This window comes from Pygocentrus nattereri, chromosome 29, assembly GCF_015220715.1.
Source record: "Pygocentrus nattereri isolate fPygNat1 chromosome 29, fPygNat1.pri, whole genome shotgun sequence".
Classification (NCBI taxonomy): Eukaryota; Metazoa; Chordata; class Actinopteri; order Characiformes; family Serrasalmidae; genus Pygocentrus; species Pygocentrus nattereri.
The window spans coordinates 21,378,554-21,405,855 of NC_051239.1; the positions used below are offsets into that span (position 1 = coordinate 21,378,554).

Consider the following 27,302-nt stretch of genomic DNA (forward strand, 5'->3'; position numbering starts at 1 on the left):
TCTCTGAAACATTCAGGTGTTCATTGCCAAACTTTGAGCAGGCCTTCTTGAGCAGGGAGACCTTGCGGGCACTGCAGGATTTTAATCCATTATGGCGTAGTGTGTTACCAATGGCTTTCTTGGTGATTGTGGTCCCAGCTGCCTTGAGATCATTAACAAGCTCCTCCTGTGTAGTTGTAGGCTGATTTCTCACCTTTCTCATGATCATTGATACCCCACAAGGTGAGATCTTGCGTGGAGCCCCAGACTGAGGTCGACTGATGGTCATTTTGTGTTTCTTCCATTTTTGAAGAATTGTACCAGCAGTCGTCTCCTTCTCACCCAGCTTCTTGCTTATGGTTTTGTAGCCCGTTCCAGCCTTGTACAAGTCTACAATCTTGTCCCTGACATCCTTAGACAGCTCTTTGGTCTTGCCCATGGTGGAAAGGTTGGAGTCTGACTGATTGAGTGATTCTGCGGATAGGTGTCTTTTATACAGGTGACAAGTTCAGACACATGTCTTTAATGCGGGCCAGAACTCTTAATGGTTGGTAGGGGATCAAATACTTATTTCACTCAATGAAATGCAAATCAATTTATATATTTTCTATAATGTGAGTAATATTTTCTTTTTGATACTCTACCTCTCACTGTTAAAATAAACCTACCATTAAAAGTTATAGACTGTTCATTTCTTGTCAGTGGGCAAATTTACAAAATCAGTGAGGGATCAAATAATTATTTCCTCCACTGTAAATTCCTTGTTCTTGAACTGTTGGACTAAGTAAAGAAGTAACTAAGTAAAGCCTTTCATGAACGCTCCTTTTATGGCCAGTCATTATAGCCATCATCTCTTTCCTGTTCACCTGTTTCCCTGTGGAAAGTTTTTTGGAATGTGGAATTGTAGGCATCAAACTTGTAGTTTTTATGTACAAAAACCAGTAAAGTTCATATGATAATGGTAAATATCTCTTCATTGTGCTGTTTTAATTAAATACTAGTAAAAGACAACAAATACTAGTGAATGTTTATAAATCACTGCTGTCTGTTTTTATTTGTGCTTTGCTTATTGTCCCAATTTTTATGGAATTAGGTTTGTACATAATTTACAATGTCAGACAGTTTTACCTTACACAATACTCAATGAAAACAATAAAATAACTATTCATTTGTTGTTTTTTTATTTTTATTTTTAGTTGTAAATATGCAGCTTCTTTACTTGTTAAACTGGTATGCAAATCTATAAACTATTAAAAGCTGATATTAAAAGTTGAGCATAATTGATTGAATTAAAAGCCAATATTAGTGTTCAATATTTCTGGTGAACATTTTGTGATAATTTTTACTGTCATAAGAGCTGTGCCCATATCTCTAAAGAGTGTACTTTCATTTTCACTGAAGTGCTGATGCAGGAATAGCAGGTAATCTCTGCATCTCAGACCTGTCAAATATGAGAGTAAATGCTTGACCACATCCTGGAGATGTAAGCAGAAAGTCTATAAGTCTAGTTGCACGGCTGTCTTTTCTCTTCAGCCCTCATAATCCTGAGCCATTAAGCTCTCTGCAGAGAGACAGAGACTCATAAACTAATTAAAGTGTGATCTAATGGCCCACAGAGGATTTGGACATGATTAGTGTTATAGATATGAGGAAAAAGAGAAGCTAAGTCTGCATTAACGTTTTTGAACAATTTTATATTTTTGCTCTTCTCTACATTTTGTCCACATTTTCTTTGTTACACTACTGCATGGCATGTTTCAGCTTCTCTGTATCATATCTGAGCATTTTTTGTGTATCTTCTCCAGGAAATACAGGCAGGCTTCTCCTAATTGTTTGTTCCACAAGTGTAATGTTTTTGGCCCTACAGTGTGGACTACAGATCACATACGCATATGTCCCTAAAGAGAGTAAGTTCGTATACATATACATACATTTGGCTGGTCGGTCTACCTCTATGTATCTATGTATCTATCTATCTATGTATCTATGTATCTATCTATCTCTCTATCTCTCTCTCTCTCTCTCTCTCTCTCTCTCTCTCTCTCTCTCTCTCTCTCTCAAATACTCGTGTCTACACCCTTTCTCCATTTTATCTGGTCTGCTTACCATCTAGGTGCACTCTACAGTTCTACAATTACAGACTACTACATTGTCATTGAAATTATCAGAAAATTAAGTAAGTTATACTTTAATGCTTTCTGTTTTTTTAGTAAGTGGACCCTGGGAAAACATCTTCTATCATCTTGGTATTGTGAGGTATGAATACATTTTAAGTTGTATTGGTAGCCTAACTGGTCACATCACTTTTTTCTGATTTTCACAGATGAGGCTTGTTTCTTTCATTAAAATGTCCAAATGACTCAGATTGAACTACTTTTCAGATTTCATATTGTCACTGTTAGTGATCTGTGTCATGCCAGCCAGAGTGCATGTTGATATAAAAAAAAATTAATAATAAATGGGGGTGGGGGGGTGGGTGGTTATCAAATGTGAAAAATTCTCACGTGTGTCTTATGTGTGAAGATTTACTCAGATTGTTTGACTGAAAATATAAATTATAATGAAAAGTAAGATGTTAATAATGCATCTACTTAATCTAAGTAATGTATGAACAATCAACAGAACATCTACAAGATATTTACTTCACTGTATTCAGATGCTTCACTACTGCAAGAGTTTATTAATCATCCAAAAAGGACCACTCCAAATAAACTGTTACCCAAAATAGAAGCATTTTCACTAGAAGTCTCAGACTGTTGGTTCCTACTGTATACAGAAACCACCAAAACCTACAGTTCTGGCCATATCGCCATCTAGTAGTAGGCCTTTACTCTAGCGCAAGCCTTTCATCAATAGGTGTCATAATGTGATATTACAGTGCTTGGACTCCCACAATTACTATAACATTTGTTATCATTCACAATGTCCATAGATTTAGTGATGTTGACACTTGGAACATACTGCGTCTCTTGATGCCGGATTTTGGCTTGTTCCTGTCGACCTTCTTTATCTGGCGTTTGTGTAACAAGCTACTGCGACCACCACCTATTAATGACCATGAGCCCAGCATTCAGCTCTCTGACACTGAGGTACAGCACAAAGCACCGCACACAGAAATTCATTCAGCAAAGGTGGAACAAAGCAGACATGCTTTAAAAAACTAAACTAAAAAATGAATAAATCTATTATTTAGCTGTGCTAACCACATCTCCATTTAGTTTAATGTACATCATTACTGCTTTATGGTATAAAGCATAAATTATTGTCTACATTATTTTTATACTACACTTGTATTGCAACTATTTGGCAATATTATGAGGAAGACAGTATTAATGTGGAAATGAAAATATTAAATCCACATATGGATGCCAGCAATTAAAAATACAAACATTTGCTTACAAACAAAAAAAATGTCCTTTTTTGAAATAGAAGAGTTTGATGTTTTATACACTGAGCATTTTGAAACTTTAAAAATCTTCAGTCCGTATAGTCCATTATCAATATCTAAGCTGCAAAAATAGCCCATTTTGAATTTTAAATGTTATAAAAAACATTGCTTTTACACATATCTGTCCTTTAAGGCCTTTAGCAAGTTAGCCCTGCCCCGTGTTTTAGTTCAGAATGCTTTTTGAATGAAGCACAATACTGGGCAGCCAATCAGAACAGTTATTTTACAACCCCAATTCCAATGAAGTTGGCACATTGTGTAAAACATAAATAAAAACAGAATACGATGATTTGCAAATCCTTTTCAACCTATGTTCAATTGAATACACTACAAAGACAAGATATTTAATGTTCAAACAGATAAACTTTATTGTTTTTTGCAAATATTCACTCATTTTGAATTTGTTGCCTGCAACATGTTCCAAAGAAGTTGGGACAGGGGCAACAAAAGACTGGGAAAGTTGAGGAATGCTAAAAAAAACGCCTGTTTGGAACATTCCATAGATGAACAGGTTGAGGAAACAGGAAACAGGTGAGTGTCATGATTGGGTATAAAGGGAGTATCCCTGAAAGGCTCAGTCATTCACATGCAAGGTTCACCGCTTTGTGAACAACTGCATGAGCAAATAGTCCAACAGTTTAAGAACAACGTTTCTCAACATGCAATTGGAAGGAATTTAGGGATTTCATCATCTACAGTCCATAATATCATCAAAAGATTCAGAGAATCTGGAGGAATCTCTGCAAGTAAGCGGCAAGGCAGAAAAGCAACACTGAATGCCCGTGACCTTCGATCCCTCAGACGGCACTGCATTAAAAACCGACATCATTCTGTAACGGATATTACCACATGGGCTCAGGACCACTTCAGAAAACCAGAAAAGTCAGTGAACACAGTTCGTCACTCCATCTACAAGTGCAAGTTAAAACTCTGCCATGCAAAGCAAAAGCCACATATCAACAACACCCAGAAACACCGCCGGCTTCTCTGGGCCTGAGCTCATCTGAGATGGACTGACGCAAAGTGAAAAAGTGTCCTGTGGTCTGACGAGTCCACATTTCAAACTGTTTTTGGAAATCATGAACGTCATGTCCTCTGGGCCAAAGAGGAAAAGGACTGTCGGGATTGTTATCAGCGCAAAGTTCAAAAGCCAGCATCTCTGATGGTGTGGGGGCGTGTTAGTGCCCATGGCATGGGCAAATTGCACATCTGTGAAGGCACCATTAATGGTAAAAGGTACATACAGCTTTTGGAGCAACATACGCTGCCATCCAAGCAATGTCTTTTTCTGGGACGTCCCTGCTTATTTCAGCAAGACAATGCCAAGCCACATTCTGCACGTGTTACAACAGCATGGCTTCATAGTAAAAGAGTGAGGGTACTAGTTGTTGTGTTAGGAAGTAACCGATAGGATAGTTGTTACTACCCCCTGGAGGTTAGAGAAGGGAATGAGGATGTTCACTTGTATGGAGGTCCGGACACGCTTCAGTAAAGCTCAGAGTCAACCTACTTAATGTGTAGTCTGCTTCTGTTCCACTTACCATCAGTCTGCATCAGGTAACATAACACTAGACTGGCCTGCCTGTCTAACACTGAAAATGTGTGGCGCATTATAAAGCACAAAATACGAAAATGGAGACACCGGACTGTTGAGCAATTGAAGTTGTCCATCAAGCAAGAATGGGAAAGAATTACACCTACAATGCTTCAACAATTAGTGTCCTCAGTTCCCAAAAGCTTATTCAGTGTTGTTACAAGGAAAGATGAAAGGTCAACAGAGTGGTAAACATGCCCCTGTCCCAACTTCTTTGGAACGTGTTGCAGACATCAAATTCAAAATGAGTGAATATTTGCAAAAAACAATAAAGTTTATCCGTTTGAACATTAAATATCTTGTCTTTGTAGTGTATTCAATTGAATATAGTTTGAAAATGATTTGCAAATCATCGTATTCTCTTTTTATTTATGTTTTACACAACGTCCTAACTTCATTGGAATTGGGGTTGTACATACAGCAGTCTTAAAGGCACGTAAACAGGGCCTGTTTAATAAAAGGTTGACAAAGGGTCATGTGAAATTGAATTATTCACTACAATTTGACTACAATAAAAAGTGTACAGGTTAAGGTTCAGTTTTTTGTCATAATACAGATATTCCAATATTGCATGAAAAGTGGTTCAATATTATTTGCCATGTTAGCAGTATTCTGTAATGTAGCATTCTCTCCCTGAGCCTCATTGTTTTTGCTGAATTCAAAATTTGTTTTCTATTAGTGTTCTCTTACTGCAATACCCAGCATGCATTTTGCAAAGACATCACACAACCACTGGGAATTTTTGCACTGTCAACCTATCCTGATTTCTAGCCTAGCCACTGTGCTATAGGCTAATAAATACAGCCAAGCTAGAATTACTGTAACTTTTACTTTGGGCATTAAACAAAATCATAAAGAAAATAGTGATGCTATATTTATTCAGCACAAAGAAAAACTGTGAAAAGAAGTTAAGCGTTAAGGCATCTAGATTGCTAGACATGTGGACTCGAATCATACGATTTTTGCTTGGCTAATCATTTAAAAGTCAGAGGTATCAGGTCAAATTTTGCAGGACCATGTCAAAGGCAAAATCAATATTACACTGGTGAAAAATTTCATAAAGTGTGCCATTTCCTACATACAAACAAATTGGTTTTAGTTTTTAGCAAATGTGAACAATTATTGTGTCTTTTCCACTTGCTTTTCATTCATTATTTGCTCATGCAGGATGATGAAGCCTCTGACCCAGAGTATGAGGAGGAGAGTGACAGGTCATGTTCAGACAGTTCTGAAGAGAGCAAATCAGCCCCAGTGACTCCCCCTCAATTTGTGCAGAAGCTTATTGTCTTTGCAGCTGGTCTAAGACTGCTCCTCTCTACTGTCACAAATACTGCTGGAAAAGTAGTGGTGACCGTACTGCTGGGGATAGCAGGTACTGCACACAAACACATGCTCATATTGTTTATCACTAAGACATCAATTTCACTATTTATAGTTGCCTTAGAAACAAATTCCAAGCTTTTAGATCAAAGTGTTGAGAAGTTGAAGTTGTACAGGTATTGTACACTGTTCAAAAGTTTAGAATTGCTGTTAAAATGATATAAAACCAACTTTGTTGCAGATACATTTATTAAATAATTTTAATATGATGCTAATATTCTGTAGGTTTCAAACAACTGGGAAAAAGATGTAAAAACGAATTCTTTTTTCATGAGGGATATTCATATGGCACATGTTTAAAAAGAGGCAACCAGATCTTGTTTATCAAGTAGCTATTCATAGTGATTTTGTAACAAAAATTGTCATGAACATTACTTTATTTAGTTACACTATTAATAGTGCTATTAATATTTAATGATGTATTATTTTTGACATGCCATAAGATCACAAACCCAGTTCCAAACAAGTTGGGACAGTAGGTAAATTGTGAATAAAATAGACAGCAGTGTTTTGGAACAGTTTTTTTTACTAGTCTTGTACTGAAAACAGAATGAAGAAGAGATATTTAGTAACATCTCAACTCACATTTACCATACCAAGTTAGCTGCCACTTTATGAAAAAATTGTGAGAATGAAGAGTCCATCAAAAGTTTCACCATTTACAGTCTATAACATTATTAAAAAATTCAGAGAATTGTGAGAAATATCTGTGCATAAAGGGCAAGGCCAAAACCAGCACTGAATGTCTGTCACCTTCAATCCCTCAGACAGCATTAAAACCCACCATGCTTCTGTATTGAATATGACCACATGGGATCAGAAATACTTTGAAAAGTCCTTGTCAATAAATACAGTTTGTTGCTTAGAGTTAATACTCTGCTTTACAACAGACAATGCCAAACCACATTCTGCATGTATTGCAACAGTGTGGCTTTAGCAAAAGAAAGGGCTTCAATGTAAGAAAGTGCAGGTGCTCGATTGGCCTGCCTGCAATCAAGATCTGCCTCCCTTTGAAAATGTGTGCCACATTATATCAAGCAAGAATGGAAAAAAGTCCAATTTCACAGCTACAACAATTGGTGTCTCAGTTGTCAATCAATTACCGAACATTGCTAAAGAGAAAGGAGATGTAAAACAGTGGTAAACGCAACCATTTTAATGTATTTACATTGTTAATTTAAAATGAAGTAGTTGAAACATTAAATATTGTGTCTTTGTACTGTTTTAATTTAAATACAGGTCAAAAAGGATTTCCAAATAATCACTATCTGTTTTTATTCACACTTTCCAAATTGTACAGTTTGAAATTGATTTTGTATTTGAAATGATAAACAAACTATTGGTTTATGTTTTTGGTGCATAGTTAATAGCATTTCAAGCTATGCTGTATAAATGATTGAAATGATTCCAAATTTTAAAATGACTGTATATATAGTTGTTTGTAAAGGTTGGGCACCCCAGGCGAAATTTTATGTTTTATTGATTTTCTAAGTGAAAATAAGAAGAACACACTTCTACACATTTTATTGCAAAATTACTGTTTATTTGCTGAATTTGCCATGTCAAGTCAGGTCAAGTCAATTTTATTTGCATTGCACTTTTTACAACTGATGTTGTAACAAAGCAGCTTCACAGAATTCCAGTGAAGACAAAGTTTTAACATGAATGTAAAACCCTCCAGGTCAGCAAGCCAGGAGCGACAGTGACAAGGAAAAACTCCCTCAGAACCGAGGAAGAAACCTTGGGAGGAACCAAGGCTCACGAGGGGACCTATTCTCCCCTGGTCAAACTACCCACAGAGTTATTATACTACTAATATTAATAGTAGTAGTATTAGTAGTAGTAATAGCTAGGAGTCCATGAAAACTTGAATGTAGGGCGGGCAGCTAGTCCAAGGCAGGTGGCGGTAGCTGGGGCGTGGACAGCTGGTCTGAAGCGGGTAGCAGGAGAGCTCAGCAGTCAGTCGTTCTTCAGTGTCCGATGTTAAAAAAACATATGTGGCTTATACAAAAGAAAACAAGGGTTGTTCATACTTTTGCATAGAACTGTACAAATCCTAGCTTTGTCTATACATAATTACTCCAACTCATAAACACCATTTTATTGCTGTTTCTTTTCATGTGTGTTTTTACAGGTATAGCTCTACCTTCGCTCACATCAGCCTTGTATTTTGGGGCATTCCTGAGTCTTGTGTGGTGTTGGGTGTTGGGTTATTCTATTGATCTGCTGCTTTTTAGCGCATTGTGTTTAATGATGACTATATTTAGTGGCGGACACATCCTGATCCTTTACCTCTATCAGCTGCCTCTGTTCCAGCAGCTGGTACCTCCTCAGGACCTTTATGCCAGGTACAACTGCAACAGTCTGACTCTAAATATTTAACCTGTTTGACACCAAATGATGGATTTTAATATGTTCTGGAAATGCAGAGCATTTATCTGATACATGTGTACTGTTTCTGCATTTTATTCATTTTACTGCATTTGTTACCCTACAGAAAAATAAATATTTCTCCATATTGCTAATTAAATTTATAAGAATAATTAAATTTATATATAATTTAATAGAACAGGAGAGGGAGTGAGTTATTGTTAAAAAATAATATCATGGCTGTGATTTGGTCGCAGGCACAAGTGAAGACGATTGGCATAGATCATCCCAGCCATGATGATATGCGCAATAACTCGTGTTCTATATAACTCACTTCCTCTCGGCAGTTCGTTCCCCGGCTCCTTACATTAAATTCTGAAACTGTCATTACCACTGAGCAAGCTTTGTTGTTTTTTATTGCAGCAGTTTTATGGCTCAGTCTGATTTAGTCAGACTCTGAAGATGAGACTACACATTTGGCGAATGGTATTTGGTTAACAGTGTTATGCATGAACGAGTTCAAAAGAACGCGTTCATTGAACTCGCTCATTTTTTCGTGAACGTTGCACTGAACGCAACACATTTTTTAATAAAGAACTTGAACGTGAATTAGTTCACATTATGTGTCATGAATGGCAGACATCACTGTAAATGAACGTTGGAATTAGTTTTCCATTGAAAACTGAGTGAAATCTGTTTTCTCTTTTGAAACGCAGCGAGAGAGTTCCTCCCTCCTGTATTCTCGCTGGTGCCGCTTAAATCATGTATCACCAGACAGAAATGGTTTTGACGTTGTGTGCGCAATGCATTGCGGGCAACGTAGTGTCCGGCTGAGAATAGTTAACATACTGGCTAGTTAATAACGTACTGGCTTCCGCACGACGTTACCCATGATGAATTGCAGCAGAGCGGGGTAGGCATAGCAACGCCGCGTAGCAGGCAACGACGAGAGCGCGGAGGGCTGGAGGAGCGAGAGAGAGACAGAGAGAGAGAGCGCTGCAATTAAAAAATGGCTAGTGGAAGTGATGGCACGGAGACAGACACCGATTCTCCTTATGAACGTTTAAAACAAAATTTACACTCTGTACTGCTGCAAGTTTCATCACCTGGTAAGAAACCCACAATTGCAGTGTCATGAGCAAATGTCTACAATGTGCAGTTTCAAAGAATGTATAGTGATTTCTAGCTTGTAGTGTGAAAAAAAGTATTTATTTGAATATCTCACGAAAAAAGTTAAATGAACTGAACTTTGAAGTAGTTCAGAATTAAAATTGTGAACTTTGAACGTGAACTGTTCACTTTGAGCATGTATGAACTGAACTTGAACTAGTTCAGAAAAGCTGTGAACTGGCACAACACTGTTGGTTAATTTCTGGCTAATTCCAGGTTGTTTAGGTTTTCTTCTGTCACAGCTGCCGACTGAAAAGCTCAGTGGTAATTATTTACATTACATTACATTTATGGCATTTGACTGACACTCTTATCCAGAGCGACTTACAATTTGATCATTTTACACAGGTAGGCCAAGGCGGTGTTAGGAGTCTTGCCCAAGGACTCTTATTGGTATAGTGTAGGGTGCATCCCAGAAGGGGATTGAACCCCAGTCTACAGTGTAGAAGGCAGAGGTGTTACCCACTACACTACACCAATCACGCTTAATGAGAAATTATGGACACAAGTTTATTTTTCAGACGTGTAATCAAGCTAACTAACGTTAGCATGGTGGCAGATTGCATCTCCTTGCTCTTTACAACCTAATTAGCTTTGACCAGCAACGACATCATAGCTCAAATAGACAGCTCAGTTCAAACAGATAGCTGGAACGCAATCAAGACGTAGCAACTCTAAACAAACACTGTTTACACTGTTTACAATCACTCATTAGGTTGAAGGGAGTTTCACTGAAGCTTGTCGAAGCTGGCTCTGAAAGAGTGCATTTCCAGGCAGTGACTGATCAAAACGGCCACAAAATCCTGCTCCTGAAACAGCGGTTCGCCCACACACTCCTTCTCTATATGGCTAGTATATAAAACAAGCTTCATGCTGCTTACACTCAGCAGGCCTCCACACTGTGACTAAATACTGACGGCTTCAGCAGAAGCAAGAGAACCAGATACCATCGTACACACCACACCAGACGCTTCTTTACCATCAAATGAATAAAAAAAAAAATGTAAAAATCACTGGCTACCCAAAGTGGTAGAAAACCTCAAATCTCTGAAGCGGTAACTTCATAACAGAATGAAAACCCATCTGTTAATATAACATAAAACTTGAAAACCTACGAAGCTAAATTTCTATTGGCCCATTCGTCACGAAACACTAACTCCACATTTTCAAACGTTGTAAATGAAGATAAACATTTACAAGGTTTTCATGCGATAGCGACAACATCCGCGATATCCGCATTTTTTGCTGGCAGAACAACAAGTAGAGGCTTTGATGCCTCCATCTCTGCATGTTCGGCAGCATCCTGAGACGGAGGCGACGGCTGAAGGCTGAGCTCCTCGGAGCAGCACAGCAGCACAACCAGAGTGCAAACACAGATTACTTAGAGTGCAATAGGCTCAGGGCAGGTTCACTGCCACCTGCTAAACCAGAGGGGTTCCAATTCATTCTCCAGAGACCAAGAGCTGGTCCAGGTTTTGCTCTGCTCCAGCTTTTTAGCTTTTTAAAGTAGGTGCTGTTCTATTAAAAATAAAAGTGCCAAAATGGATAAATGCCATGGAAGAACATTTCACTGGCTGGTTCTTTAAAACCAAACTCAACTGCAGAAACTTAACTATAAGTTTTTTTGGGCTGTGGTTGAATGGTTCTTCAATGACATCGCCACACAGTGTTATTTTGGCTTCTTGGTTATTATAGTTTGGGAATTTAGTGTAGTCTCATATTCAGAGTCTGACCAAATCGGCTGTAGGTCAAATATGATCTTAAAAGTACCCATTTTCTGTGGTTAAGTAACAAGTAAAAAAATTTAAATGGCTTGAGCATCTCCTACAGCTGTCAAACTCATTGCTTGGCAAGGTTGTCTTAGCGGAGTGATACAATATTTGTAAAAAACCTGTGATGTTATGGTGAAATATTAGCACAGGTAGAACACCTCTCAATCAATCAGCTTGGGTGGCCGGAACTAGATGTTGTATAAAGTCATACATTCTATATTCTAATATAGAATATATTAGAATATAGAATATACATTTACAAACCATAATATATAGTTTATGGTTTGTAAATGTCTTCCCTTTCTCTCCCATTACTTCCTCTCTTTAACTTTCTCTCTTTCCCAGGCTATTTGGAATGACTGCATTCATCCACACAAATGCATCAGAACCATACCGTCTTGGCCTGCAGGCAGATGTGAGTTGGCCTATGATAATAAACCCACTGGTATTATTGGTGCTGTACTACACAATGGTGGCTCTTCTCCAAAAATGGACTTCCACAACTCAAGAGGTACTTAATTTTTGAAAATGAGCACCCAAAAGAGTACTATTACTAGCAGAACCTGCAGAATAGCAGACTTGCAGAAATAACAGACTAATGTAGATCTTGTATGGATTGGATCATTCTGCCGAAGCGGCTCAAAGTCAGAGTTAAGAACACATTTGGGCTCACCTGACTTTAGACAAAAATCCTTTTACTCTCAATGACCCCACAACTTCACAACTTAATTATGTTTATTATATTAAAACAAATGATTAAACATTACATTTTATCACTAACAAAACAATCCCTATAGTACAGAATGGTCCCTACCTTGAGACACAGTATCAATACAGAGTATGACAGTATAAACATCACTCTGTTGTAGATGAACACATGGGATCAATTGCATTGAGCTCTGACTCCTACATCATCTTAAGATCATGTTGTGCTGATGGTTGTTTTGACCTTTTGGCCTCAATCTGGAAAAGTGGTATGACCACGATGAACATGTCAGACTAAAACATCCCATGCAGCATGTAAAAGGGTAATTAAGCTGTGTCTGTTAATGTTCTGGTTCTGTAATAAAAGACAGGCATTGCTAAAAATGTAGTTTGTATATGAAGTAGTGCCATATAAAGTGTTTGCTCTTTTAATGTAAAGTGGCACTGAAGTCTTTTTGAAATTTAAGCATGGCCAATCATGTTTTTTCTGCTGTCTGTTTTAATGCATATCATATGCTATCATTATCGTAATCATATGCTAATTATCAAAATATATATTTGAACTGTGTGGATACTTTTTTGTATATTTATGGATTCAAGTTTGTAGCAGTTAATTCAAGGACCCAAACCAGTGTTGAACTATCATTAGGAGCGTTATTTTGGTTCACATTCAAAAAGATCACTCAAGATTGAAGGACCTCTAGCAGTTAAGTACAGTGGTGGGTGGTAACTAAATGTAATTCGTAAATGTAATTCGTTACTGTACTTAAGTAGTTTTTCCGTGTATCTGTACTATACTTAAGTATTTCCATTTTGGGCGATTTTTACTTTCACTCCACTACAAGTCAAATATCTTACTTTTTACTCCACTACATTGTGAGAAATCTGTCGTTCCTTTTGGGTTTTGTGTGTATAAAAACGTAACATGTCAAAACAAAAAAAGTGCAAATCAAGAACACCAATCAGGGCCCAGTGGTCACTTTGTTCTGAGCTTGTTTTGACCTGTTGATCATACCAACCCAGTGCAAGCACACGGTTCAACGTCAGTGCAGCAGCGTAAAAATTTGGGAGCACATACGTTGACCTAAATGATGAACTAACCGCACTTTGTGTAAATAGAGCACAATATAGAAATATGTCCACATATGCAGTCGTGACTGGCATGTTTCTTTTTTTTCTGAATTCATACAAACACTTTGGGGGACTGGGGGACTTCAACGCTCACGTGGGCAACGACAGTAAGACCTGGAGGGGTGTGATTGGGAGGAATGGCCTCTCTGATCTGAACCCGAGTGGTGTTCAATTTTTGGACTTCTGTGCATACCACAGTTTGTCCATAACGAACACCATGTTTGAACACAAGGATGTCCATAAGTGCACATGGCACCAGGACAGCCTAGGCCGCAGTTCAATGATTGACTTTGTAGTCGTGTCATCGGACTTGCGGCCATGTGTATTGGACACTCGGGTAAAGAGAGGAGCTGAGCTGTCAACTGATCACCACCTGGTGGTGAGTTGGATCAGGTGGTGGGGGAAGCTGCCGGTCAGACCGGGCAAACCCAAACGTATAGTGAGCGCCTTGGAATCCCTCCCAGGGAGCTAGTGGAAGTGGCTGGGGAAAGGGAGGTCTGGGCCTCATTGCTCAGGATGCTGCCCCCGCGACCCGAACCCCGGAGAAGCGGAAGATGATGGATGGATGGATGGATGGATGGATGGATGGATGGATGGATGGACTTTCATTTTATAGTAAATTAGTTTCGGTTAAAGCAAGTTTTTACTCAACTTGTAACTAAGTTACGAAGTAATTTTAAACTGACGCTTTGCTTGTTTATAAAAGTGATTTCAGAGCTACTTTACCTGACACTTTATGTAAAGTTGGCTGTACTTTATACATATTGCACTTACATACCTGTCCAGGAGGAACATTGCTAATTCTGCATCTTGCTTCCTCCCCTTCACATGTAATAATTCTTTCCATTTTGGAAAAGCGATTCCAATGTAGTGCGAGGTGCTTAAGTAAGTAAAAGCAAAGGCAGCAAACATTTCAATCTTTTATCGGTTCTGCTTCTGTTGACTGAGATATTCACTGCCTTGTTTTTAAATCACCTGTACTATGTATGTTTGGCAAATGAAGAAAAACTTGTCTCAGCTTTCAATTTTTTTCTGCACAAATCATTTAGTTACTATGCACTGCATCTTTTTGTGTAACTGTTCTTTGACCTACAGTCAAATCCATAAGTATTTGGATAGTGACACAATTTTTGTAGTTTTGTCTCTGTACACCACCAACCTGGATTTGAAATGGTAGTGAAGATGTGATAGACTTTCAGTGTTAATTCAAGGGGTCTAACAAAAATATTGCATTAACAGGTTTACGAATTATAGACTTTTTTGTCATATCTTTGAAGTCTACAATCAAGAGAATGATAGGAGGAGAAGGGTATGAAGAAGAAAAAGGAAGGGCTCATGATCTGAAGCATACCACATCATCAGGCAGTGTTATGACATGGGCATGTATGACTGCCAGTGGAACTGGATCACTGATGTGAATTCTAAAGAGTATAGGGCTTTACTTTTTGTTCAGTCAAATGCTTCAAAGCTGACAGGACAGCACTTCACAGTACAGATGGATAATGACTGAAAACATATTGCAAAAGCAACCTAAGAGCTTCTTAAGACAAAGAAATGAAATCAGAAATGGTCAGAGTTAGTCACCTGACCTCAAATCAGTTGAGCATGCTTTTCTTTTACTGAAGACAAAACTGAATGCAGAAAGACACACAAACAAGCAGCAATTGAAGCTGGCTGTAGTAAAGGCCTGGCAAAGCATCTCAATTACATCTGCATTACATCTTGACTGCTACAATTTCAAATCCACTGTGAGGCAAAATGACAAAAATTGTGTCACTGCCCAAATAGTTATGTACCTGACTGTATACTCCCAAGTTTAAACATGTTCATAGTGGTCACTGCATTTAAGGCATTTAAATTTACTTTACTTCAGATTTGTATTAAATTGTAGCCTGTGCAAAGTTGTGTCTTATTTTATGCTAGGTTTTATTTTATTTTGTTCCAAATATGTTACACTAGCAAAAAGGAATTTTGCACAAACTTGTAATTTGACCAGGGATGTTCAAACTTTTGCATACGACTGTATGTCTGCCTCTAATGCATGAGTTCTTGTGAACTGAATGTAGTTGTTATCTATAAGGATGACCGAGGAGAGATTATGAGTCCTGCAACAGGATTACACATTCCACCCAGTTTCTCAAAGATAGTGGATGGCAATGACTTCTTGCCTGAAAGGACAGAGGTGACATACAACACAAACACATACACACCCACATCCATAAACATGACTGTATTTATTTCAGTATAACCCATTTATATAGGCAATGCAAGACAGTGGCCATGTGAATCCAAGGTCTGAAAGAATATGGTTTTATATGTAGGAGAGAGCAGGAAAATACCAAATACATTTTATTTTTTTAAATATTTGAACAAAATTAATTATTGTTTTATATTAGCAATCACAAGTGAAAACAAAAACTGTGTTTGGAGCACCTACCCTACCTACCTAAACAATCCCGCTGAAAGTGGCTTGAGTGCAAATGGTACAGTGGCTTAAGTGGGCCGTTCTAAGACTGGGGTGCTCCAAGACACTGATCTTCCCTTCTGAAACCATTCCTTGGCTGACTTGGAAGAGGGGTTTGGAACATCATATTGGAAGGGAAAATTTGACAGAGGCTGAATTACTTGCCAAAATACTTTGACGTTTGGAGCTAGTCATTATCCCATCTGTCTTGACTGCAGCTCCTGTCTCAAATAAAGAGAAGCAGCCCCAAAACATGCTTTTCTCCCAAATCCATGCTTATATTCTCAATTGTTGTTTTAATAACTGACTTCATATCACACAAAACAACAATTTTAATGAGATAATCTTTGTATTGCTGTATTGACTTAGAAATTCATAGATACCTAGCCAGCACTTTTGCTCAAAATTATGTTTCATAGCTCAGGGTGCACAGTTGCAAAAAGTGCATATAAATATATATATATATATATATATATATATATATATATATATATTTATTTAAAGGGCTGTCGAAGTTAACGCGATAATAATGCAATAACGAAATTGTATTCCAAATGGCCTCAATCCTCAATCGGACGTATTCTATTCTGATTGAGCTGTTATTCGGATTATTAACGGATTATTAGGATGCATGTAAACTAGTGATATCATGCTAGTGAGCCACGTTTACATGTTGTTTACAATGCTGTAGCACTGTAGTATGACACTACATGTCTTTAATGAAGTCCAACTTTGTGTAATTTATTTTTCGTTGTGCAGTACTGTGAAGACCGATAGGGTGTGACTGAATACAACTTCAGTACAATTGAAGTTTTATTTAGTTTTTATTTTCTTTTGTTACACATATCTGAAATGAGACACAGTAGTATGTGACTATATGTCTTATATTTGAGACTGCACTTCCCTAATCTATTACAAATCCAATTTTGTGTTTTGTAGGTTCAGTATTACTGCCTAGTATGTGAGTGAATAAAACTCCCTTACAGTTTTCTCTTGTCCCAGCAGTTTTTAACATAAGTACATTTAGCATAAAATGTGTTCACCATTTTAATTGTAACATTTCACTTAAAAATCCTTATTTTCTAGAACATTTACACAGATAAAAAAATATGTGATTGTGATTTACTATATGAAATTCTGAGATTAATCCTGACAAAAAAATGTAATTGTTTGACAGCCCTAATATATATACACTGCTCAAAAAATAAAGGGAACACTCAAATAACACATCCTAGATCTGAATGAATGAAATATTCTCATTGAATACTTTGTTCTGTACAAAGTTGAATGTGCTGACAACAAAATCACACAAAAATCATCAATGGAAATCAAATTTATTAACCAATGGAGGCCTGGATCTCCTCCCAGACCTGGACTAAAGTATTCGCCAACTCCTGGACAGTCGGTGGTGCAACGTGGCGTTGGTGGATGGAGCGAGACATGATGTCCCAGATGTGCTCAATCGGATTCAGGTCTGGGGAACGGGCAGGCCAGTCCATAGCTTCAATGCCTTCATCTTGCAGGAACTGCTGACACACTCCAGCCACATGAGGTCTAGCATTGTCCTGCATTTGGAGGAACCCAGGGCCAACCGCACCAGCATATGGTCTCACAAGGGGTCTGAGGATCTCATCTCGGTACCTAATGGCAGTCAGGCTACCTCTGGCGAGCACATGGAGGGCTGTGCGGCCCTCCAAAGAAATGCCACCCCACACCATTACTGACCCACTGCCAAACCGGTCATGCTGAAGGATGCCAGTGGCGAATTTGCCAATCCTGGTGTTCTCTGGCAAATGCCAAGCGTCCTGCACAGTGTTGGGCTGTGAGCACAACCCCCATCTGTGGACGTCGAGCCCTCATACTGTCCTCATGGAGTCGGTTTCTAACCGTTTGTGCAGACACATGCACATTTGTGGCCTGCTGGAGGTCATTTTGCAGGGCTCTGGCAGTGCTCCTCCTGTTCCTCCTTGCACAAAGGCGGAGGTAGCGGTCCTGCTGCTGGGTTGTTGCCCTCCTACAGCCTCCTCCACGTCTCCTGGTGTACTGGCCTGTCTCCTGGTAGTGCCTCCAGCCTCTGGACACTACGCTGACAGACACGGCAAACCTTCTTGCCACAGCTCGCATTGATGTACCATCCTGGATGAGCTGCACTACCTGAGCCACTTGTGTGGGTTGTAGAGTCTGTCTCCTGCTACCACGAGTGTGAAAGCACCACCAACATTCAAAAGTGAATAAAACATCAGCCAGAAATCAGAAAGGTACTGAGAAGTGGTCTGTGGTCCCCACCTGCAGAACCACTCCTTTAGTGGGTGAGTGTGTCTTGTTAATTGCCAATAATTTCCACCTGTTGTCTGTTCCATTTGCACAACAGCTGTGAAATTGATTGTCAATCATTGTTGCTTCCTAAGTGGACAGTTTGATTTCACAGAAGTTTGATTTACTTGGAGTTATATTGTGTTGTTTAAGTGTTTTCTTCATTTTTGTGAGCAGTGTGTATGTATGTATATGTATATACACACACACACACACACACACACACACACACACACACACTATATAGCTAAAAGTATGTGGACACCCCTCATTATTGAGTTTAAGTGTAGATTTCAGTAGAATGGGTCATACTGAAGAGTTCAGTAGCATTAAATGCAGCGTTATCACTGGATGCCACCTTTGCCACAATTAACTTTTTCAGTTTATTAAATTTCTGCCCTGCCCTGATTTGTCCCATTTAACTATTATTGTGAAATTAAGATGCCTTTAAGATACCTTTTATTAGTTAAATATGTTTGAATGATTAATAAAAAAATGTTCTTGCACCTTGTCTGGTTTCAACTACAGTGTAAATTAGATGTCTATGCTACTCTATAATGAATGAGCAACATGGTTTTTGTTGTTATCTCCCAGCCAGTCCTCATGATGTTAAACAGCTCTTGGCAGGACCACAATTCTTCCAGGCTGAACTCGCTGCCCTCAGACAATGGCTATCCACGCTGCTCTTCCCTTCTGCCATACACCCAAGATGACTGCTCTTATGGTACCCTTACTGAAATGTTTCATTTGTTTGAAAAAGCTGTAGAAAATTTATCATATAATTCTACTGAAATATTTCCTTTAACATAATAAGTGATTGGACAGCACCAGAAACATACCGTATTGCTTACAATTAGGTTCATACTCAGGTGTTCACACACGTACTCTTGTTGATGAAGAAGAAGCGAGCTGTGAGAGAGATGACGATACACTGGATGACGCAGAACCCTTGTCATCTTCTGAACCCAGTGCCCTCACTCTGCTGGGTCAGGCCATAATGAGACAGAGCTACATTAGCGCTCTCATCATAATGATGGTAACGCTCTTTGCATGTGTTTATGTGTATATGTGTTTGGCTGTGTGTCTCTAATTCAGGCTAATTCTATTGGGTCTTTCTGTCTTGTATGGAGAAGAGCCATGTAGACACCTATAGTGCTTTGAGAAAGTGTTTGCTTGATTATTTCTATTTTTACATATTTGTTACAATTAATTGTTTAAGATCTTAAAACAAAAATTAATATAAGAAAAAGGCAATTTAAGTAAACAGAAAATATAATTTTTAAATAATTTTATTTTTTGACCAAAAAACTATTTTGACTGATCCTGATACATGAGTACATAAGCTATGATGTGTTATTTTGCTAAAGCAATGCGCAACTATACTGTTATCCGATTTATATAATTTTTAAAATTTTTATTCTGCCGTTTCTTTGCCACATAACTAGTCCCGCAGTTTTCGAGATATCGATGCCCTTCCAACTCCAGATTGTCCGGCCCGGTTGTGTGATGCGTGCTTGTATACAGCTTTTTGATCGGATGCATGGATTCCGAACAGCGGCCCAAAATGTGGCCATTTTTGTCCCCTTTAAAAATGAATGGGGAGGCTGTTGGCAGCCTGCCAGATATGTCACAATGGCCCCCTCTCTCACACAGCAGCTACAAACCACACATGGTGTCTATGGTGTCAATGTCTCACCAACTCCCAGCCTGATTCTCAGCAGCTCTGTTAAGGGTTAACTGCTTCTAAGGTGGAACTGCACCAAGATAGCACTGAATTTTAAGGTGGAACTTCAATTTAAGGTGGAACTAGCATAAAAATAAATTTAAGGTGGAACTGCAATTAATCTAGCACTAAATTTAAGGTGGAACTTCAGTTAACATAGCACAAAATTAAATGAGGCACAGAATTTAAGGTGGAACTTTAACATAGGAATGAAATTAAGGTGGGACAGACCTTACAGTGGAACTTGAAATGACATAGCACTACATTTAAGGTGGCACAGTACTTAAGGTGGAACCTTTTTAAGGAGGCACTTAACATAGCACGAAATTAAAGTAGGCACAGAATTTAAGGTGGAATGTTAATTAACAAACAAAATTAAGGTGGCACAGAACTTAAGGTGAAACTTCTTTTAAGGTGGCACAGACTTTAAGGTAGAACTGCAATTAATCTAGCAATAAATTTAAGGTGGTACAGAATTTAGGATGGAACTCTCTTTAAGCTAGTACACAATTTAAGGTGGAACTTTAACATAGCAATGAAATTAAGGTGGCACACACCTTATGGTGGAACTTGAAATGACAGAGCACTAAATTTAAGGTGGCACAGTGTTTAAGTTGGAACTTTTTCTGAGGTGGCAGAGAACTTAAGGTGGAACTTGAAATAACATTGCACTAAATTTAAGGTGGTGCAGTGTTTAAGATGGAACCTTTTTAAGGTGGCACAAACCTTAAGGTCAAACTTTTTGTGAGATGCCACAGACCTTAAGGTGGAGCTTGAATTAAAATAGCACTACATTTAAGGTGGCACAGTATTTAAGGTGGAGCTTTAATTAACATAGCAATAAAATTAAGGTGGAACCTTTTTAAGTTGGCACTAAATTTAAGGTGGAACTTCAGTTAACATAGCACAAAATTAGAGGAGGCAGAGTAATGTACATGTACTCATTCAGCGCAGGTCCACAAGATCAAATCCACCGAGTTACTGACCTGCACTCTTCCATATGTACGTTTTTCAGCTCTTGTTCCTTGTATCGACTTCCATAGTATCCGCTGCGCAGCTATCCTGTGTTTCCTTCAGGAAAGGCACATTTCTAGTTTGTATTGTTATTTGTTTGATGTATTACTATTTTGTTTGATCTGTTTTCAGATATGGAGCATCACTTACAATTCATGGTTCACATTTGCTATGTTGGTGTGGTCTTGTGTGATTTGGATGTCAAAGCGTCGACGGCAGTACACCATGCTCAGTGCTCCATTCCTTGCTGCCTATTGTACCCTGCTGCTGGTGGCTGGGTTTATTAGCTCTCTCTGTTTACATCATGACGAGCTTTTCCCGACTCTCCCGGAGAGAGTTTTAGTTGACTTTGATCTTTATGGCTATAAGACACCCTGTCTGCATCTTGGAGCAAAGGTAAGTCATTCTTCCATCTAGCCAGTTAGACTCCTGCATATTTTAATACACAATTACTGTTTATTTGCTGATTTGCTGAACATACTGAAAAAATGAAACGTAAATTGTGGCTACTGCAAGAATTATGGCACACTTTATACTGTATGTTTTATTGTGTCTAAAATTTTAAACTCAGTGAACAACAGTCAAAATTTGCAAAATGTCAACAAAACATATAACTGAGTTTTCCCAACTTATTATAATATATTATTTTAATATATTTCTCTAAACTTTAGCTGTACATGATTCTAGAAGTTTTCAATAAGCTTGCCTGAGCTGAGCAAAGTGTTTTGCTAGTCTTGCTAGCAAAGCTGCTGGTGTCATGTGAATTCAGAAGTGCTAGAGTAGTTGTTTAGAAGGTAAATGTTGGTGCATTTGCATTTCTTAAGTAAAAAAAACGAAGATAAAACATGCTACTGATTGGTCATCTGGAGGATTTAAAGGCCACAAAATATAAGACAGCAGATTATTAGTCGAATGTGTGTATATATATATATATATATATATATATATATATATTATTTTTTTTTTTTTCTTTCTTTCTTATATATGTCTTTTTTGTGTTTAAGTACTACAAGGGGACTGCACACCTAAGATTTTCACTCAACTTCAAATGTGTGTAATGTAATGTGACAGTAAAAGTGATTTGGTTTGAATTACACCAAGACCTTATCCAGGTTGGGATGAACTAAGCAGGTTATCTAATATGAACATTTATGAAGGCACAACTTTGTAATTAACGTACGACCCACACAATATAACCACATGTTTGTCTCACATACTTTTTGTTTGAAAGTCTGTTTCTGCCTGGTAGGCGTCAAAAAGTTTGTATCCTTTTTTTCAGGTTCTAACTGTGATTCATGATTTTGAGAGAAATTACTCAAAACCTAAAAAAAATTAATTATTATTCTGACATATTATGTCGATGTGATTACTTCAACATCAACATAATATGTCAGAAATTGAGTAATATAAGAGATTATTTTTAGTTTCTGTTTTCAGGGAACCCATTCATTTTGGCTGATGAGTTATTGAGGTCCATGTGATGCTGTAAAAATCCTGTTTAATTTCACTGAACACATTAGGGAATCGTGTGATTTTGAGTGTAATTTCTTACAGTGCAGCTCTGTTCCATGTATCAAACAATGGCTGTGACATTTCTGCTTTGCACATGCAAAAAACAAAGCGCAGATAAATTATTTATCTTTGTTAAAGGTAAATTGCTATGGATAAGAGTGCCTGCCAAATGCTCAAATGTTAATGTATGCACTATTAGCCTAGGTAAATAAGAGAGGGTACCTTTATTATAAACTCATAAAGTCATATGTAATGAAGCAAAAGTGCAAGAGAGTAGCATGATCTTTTCATAGGTGCTGAAGCAGCATTGGCCCATTTAGTTAGTTGTGACAGCCAGTTTCTGCCTCAAGATGTCCATGTCATGTAACTGAGGCATTGCATATTGAACTTGGTAACATTTTATTCTAATGCTCAGTCTGTCCTTATGTACAGCTAAATATCTATTAAATACAATTTCTAAACATAGGCCTAACCATGATATTTGATGGTATTGTGGTAATACTTTAAGTGTCTGTAGATCATCTATTAAGCACCGTCAATATAAAGTTTTTGACCCTGAGCTCTGTGTTTAATTGAGCAAGTCATATGGAGTGTACAATTATAGAGTGTAGAATTATCATAAAAACAACCTATATTTTCTCACAGGATGTTGTTAGGATTTGGTGAAATTTCCAGCTCCAAATGTGAAGAAAAAGCGTGTTGTTGGGGTTAATCTGCTTTAGCAATTAGTAAGAAGGCATACTGTTGCCGAATGGTAAATCAATGTCGTTTGACTTTTAGCTATCCATACTTTGCTGTTAGCTGGAATATCATTTGTCAGATAAAGGGTCATAAATAGTACTTTGGCAACCCATAGATGAGCCACAACTTTGAGCGGTTACAGGGATTTGCTTCAAAAAGCTGAAGCACTGTCTGAAAGCCTACATTGGCCATTCTAAGATATCCTGCTGCTCTTGAGTTGATATTTATGTAGTGTTGCGGCTAAAAGTTAGGCAGATTTCATTATGATTTGTATGACATGTAATAGACATTATATGAATAATAATACGTTCTGCCTTTTTATTTACAGACAATTTACGCATTTAATTTCTGGATGTTGCTGCGACAACAATTGATTGAAAGACAACAAGAACAGCTGCAGAAAGAGGAGAATCTTCAGGAGGTCAAAATTAAAAGTATTCAAAGAAATCTTTAAGCAGTCAAATATGGGTTAAATATTGTTTTTAAAAAAAGAATAATACAGTATTTTTACAACCCCATTTCCAAAAATAATGCTGTGCAAAATAAAATCATATTTCAATAATGCACAATTAATTTAAACCCTATATTTTATTGAAAATAGTACAAAGACAACAAATCAAATGCTGAAACTGACAAACTTTATTGCGACTCTTTTAATACATGGAAAACTGTTGTAATACATGTAGAGGCCTTCCCTGAAAAAGATCTCGTCTGCATGGCAGCATATGTTTCCAAAACATGTGTATGTGTGTATATATATATATATATATATATATATATATATATATATATAATTCAGCATTAATGGTGACTTCACAGATGTGGCAGTCACCCATGCCATGTGCTCTAATGAAACCCTATACCATCATGAATACTGCCTTTTGAACTGCACACTGATAACAAGCTTTGTGGTCTTTAGCCCAAAGGACACGTCGTCCATGATTTCCAAAAAGAATTTCAAATTTTGTTGGACCACAAAACAATTTTCCGCTATCCCTCAGTCCATTTCAAATGAACATTCCTGGATCCTGTTTATATATGATTTCTTCTTCACGATTAAGTTTAATTGCAGTGATTTCAACTACAGAATGATGTCGGTTTTTAATGCAGTGCCATCTGAGGTCCCAAAGATCTTGGCCAGTAAAATACTGGTTTTGGCCTTGTCCCTTGCGTGCAGAGATTTCTCCAGATTCTCTGAATATTTTAATGTTATAATGTACCATAGATGATGAAAAGCAAAAGTTAAAGCTACTTTATGTTGAAAATGTGTTGCATAAAATTGAAAATGGGCAAATGGTTTTCTAAAAACCATAACATTTCTCAGTTTCAACATTTGATATGTTGTCTTTGAATCACTTTCAATTAAATATAGGTTTTCAATGATTTGCACATCACTGCATTTTGTTTTTATTTACATTTTTCACGGCATCATAATTCCATTTTTGGAAATGGGGTTGTATTGTAACAGCACACTCTGGGAGATTAAATATAAAATGCAAAAGTAAGACTCATAGCTTATTCCACAATTCCAATACTTCTGTACTCCAAGATTAATTATTAACATAAATACAGTTTGATACACTGTCTGTCCAAAAGTATTCAGACAACTCTCCAAATTTTTGAATTCAGCTGTACTCATTGTTGAAGCACATGGTCAAATGTGCACATACTTGCATAATCTCTGTAGAAAAACATTGCCAATAGAATGAGATGCTCTGGAGCAGGCACACATGAGCCTAATTTCACCATGCTAAACTGCTAAGCATCAGCTAAAGGGGTATGAAGTCCCCCAGCACTGAGTTGTGGAGAAGTGGAACTGTGTTCTCTGGAGTGATTTGGCTCCATCCAATACCTTTCAGATAAGTTGTGATCCACATCTAATCATCCAACATCAGTACCTGACCTCACTAATACTCTTGTGGCCAGATGCAATCAGATCCTCACAGCAGTGTTCCTGCATATAGTGTAAAATCTTCCCAGAAGAGTTACTGCTGCAAAGGGGGGATACAGTCCTGATTAATGCTCTTGATTTCAGAAAAAAAAGGAAAAATAAGCAGCTGTCTACAAACCTTTGGAGATATAGTGTATTTCAGGGATGTCATAATTAGAATTCTTTAAAAGCACATTTGAAGTAAGATGTGTCAGAAAATATTTGTCTGTGTCTGTGTGTGTGTGTGTGTATGTGCTTGGCTTTGTAGCTGATGAGGGTGAGCCATCTAGGATGGTGACTATATTAGGAGCATTTATTAAAGGCACTTTAGTAAAGTACTGGATCCTCTGCTGCTGCTCCATATTCTTCATCATCAGCTTCTCTGGGAAAGTAGTCATCTACAAAATCCTCTACATCTGCCTTTTTCTTTTCTGCGTTGTTCTCTACCAGGTGAGCTAGTACTTTTGTTTTTTTCCCCCCTCCATATCCTCCTCTTTCAAACATGACTGCTTAAAAGCCATCAGAGCAGTTATGAATAGGGCTGAATGATTAATAATTTTGTATTGAAATCGTAAATTTGAAGAGTGCAATTTTCAAATTGTCCTTTTCTGTCATTGTCAGTATCTTAAATTATTTAATGTTGGCTTACCAAGTTTTCAGTTGGAAAATTTAACCTAAAATATTTTAACAAAAAGCCTGGAGCTCAATTTGCAGGAAACAATCACATGTAAAGTTTGAATACCCTTTGTCAAATTCCATTTTCTTGATTTACTAAGTCATATTCTAAATGAAAATAAGTTAACACATCCTCTCCAAAGGACAAATTTAAATATGCCATTTTTTTCTGCAAATTGTAGTGCAAAGTTTCAAATTATTTGAGTTTAACACATTGTAAAAATAACACATGAAATACTAAATGTGCCAAACTTTTGCACATTTCATGTTTTATTTTCAGTATTGTCAGTCAGTAAATAACCAGTAATTATGCATTAAAATGTGAATAGAAGCATGATCTCTACAGAGAACATGTTCTTATTTTCATGTAGGAATTCAGCAAAACAATAATTTGATCAGGGGCCCCCAACTTTTGCCTTTGACTGTAGTATAAACTTTGCTGGGGTTCTGTCTCATCTCTGTGCTGCTTCCTCTCCTGTGTAGGTGCATTATGAAGTATGGCGCCGTATTCTGAAGTACTTCTGGGCCATAGTAGTTGGATATTCAATGCTGGTGTTGATCCTGATTTATATGTACCAGTTTAAGACTGTTTCAAGCCTGTTTCGTCAGATCATAGGTATATCGGAAGAGGGGTAAGTGCAGCAAATATCTATTTATTATCATGTCCTCATTTCATTATCTGTTTATTATCTGTTACTTTGTGTGCTAATGATCACTGCTCTCATTGGTTGTCTCAGTGGACTGGATGGCATAAGGGCGTGGTGACTTGGCTGTGTTAGAGAGCTCAACAATGGCTGCAGCAGAAAACAATATCAATCAATCAATCAATCAATCAACCTTTATTTTGACTCGGAAGTACATTGAGGGCAACCCTCATTTTCAATGTAGCCGAGCATTTACAAAAACAGGGATTGACATGACAAAGAAAATAATAACTATATTTAATCATTTTAAATTAAAAGAAATTTAAAATAACAGTGAATAAAAGATAAAAGTAGATAAAAATAGAACTTGAGATTTTAAATTGTAAGAAATTAAGATCGAAAAAGATAAGAAATTAGTAAAGTAATAGTACAATATCACAAATTAAAAAAAGTAATCATAAAAACTTAAAATAAAATGAGAGGAAATAAATAAATAAATAAAAAGAGATAAAAAAACTAAGGAGAACTAATACAAAAATAAAAGTTATGAATAAATATAATTAAGTAAAACAGGTACAGGCTGTCTGTAGGTGGTTTGATATTAAAAGTTTAAAATGACTGAGTGACACCAGTGAGCTGAGTTTTAATGTTTCCTGTAGTGAATTCCAGCTCACTAGTGCACTGTAACTAAAAGCAGATTTTCCCAGTTCTGTAAAAACTCTTGGTACCTGGCAGCT

The 27,302-nt window shown here is 37.5% G+C and overlaps 1 protein-coding gene across 1 annotated transcript in view; it reads left to right on the forward strand.

Annotated features, from left to right (window-relative positions):
* si:dkey-11f4.7 (piezo-type mechanosensitive ion channel component 2) overlaps positions 1–27,302 on the forward strand; it is a 119,336-nt gene that overhangs the window by 18,353 nt on the left and 73,681 nt on the right. Inside the window, exons 3-15 of the mRNA XM_037536046.1 lie at positions 1,785–1,890; positions 2,194–2,235; positions 2,912–3,068; positions 6,189–6,393; positions 8,536–8,749; positions 12,059–12,224; positions 15,630–15,731; positions 18,921–19,050; positions 19,184–19,362; positions 21,196–21,459; positions 23,645–23,750; positions 25,515–25,696; positions 26,405–26,553. Of these exons, the coding sequence (XP_037391943.1) occupies positions 1,785–1,890; positions 2,194–2,235; positions 2,912–3,068; positions 6,189–6,393; positions 8,536–8,749; positions 12,059–12,224; positions 15,630–15,731; positions 18,921–19,050; positions 19,184–19,362; positions 21,196–21,459; positions 23,645–23,750; positions 25,515–25,696; positions 26,405–26,553 (2,002 nt within the window). The remainder of the gene's footprint in view (positions 1–1,784; positions 1,891–2,193; positions 2,236–2,911; positions 3,069–6,188; positions 6,394–8,535; positions 8,750–12,058; positions 12,225–15,629; positions 15,732–18,920; positions 19,051–19,183; positions 19,363–21,195; positions 21,460–23,644; positions 23,751–25,514; positions 25,697–26,404; positions 26,554–27,302) is intronic.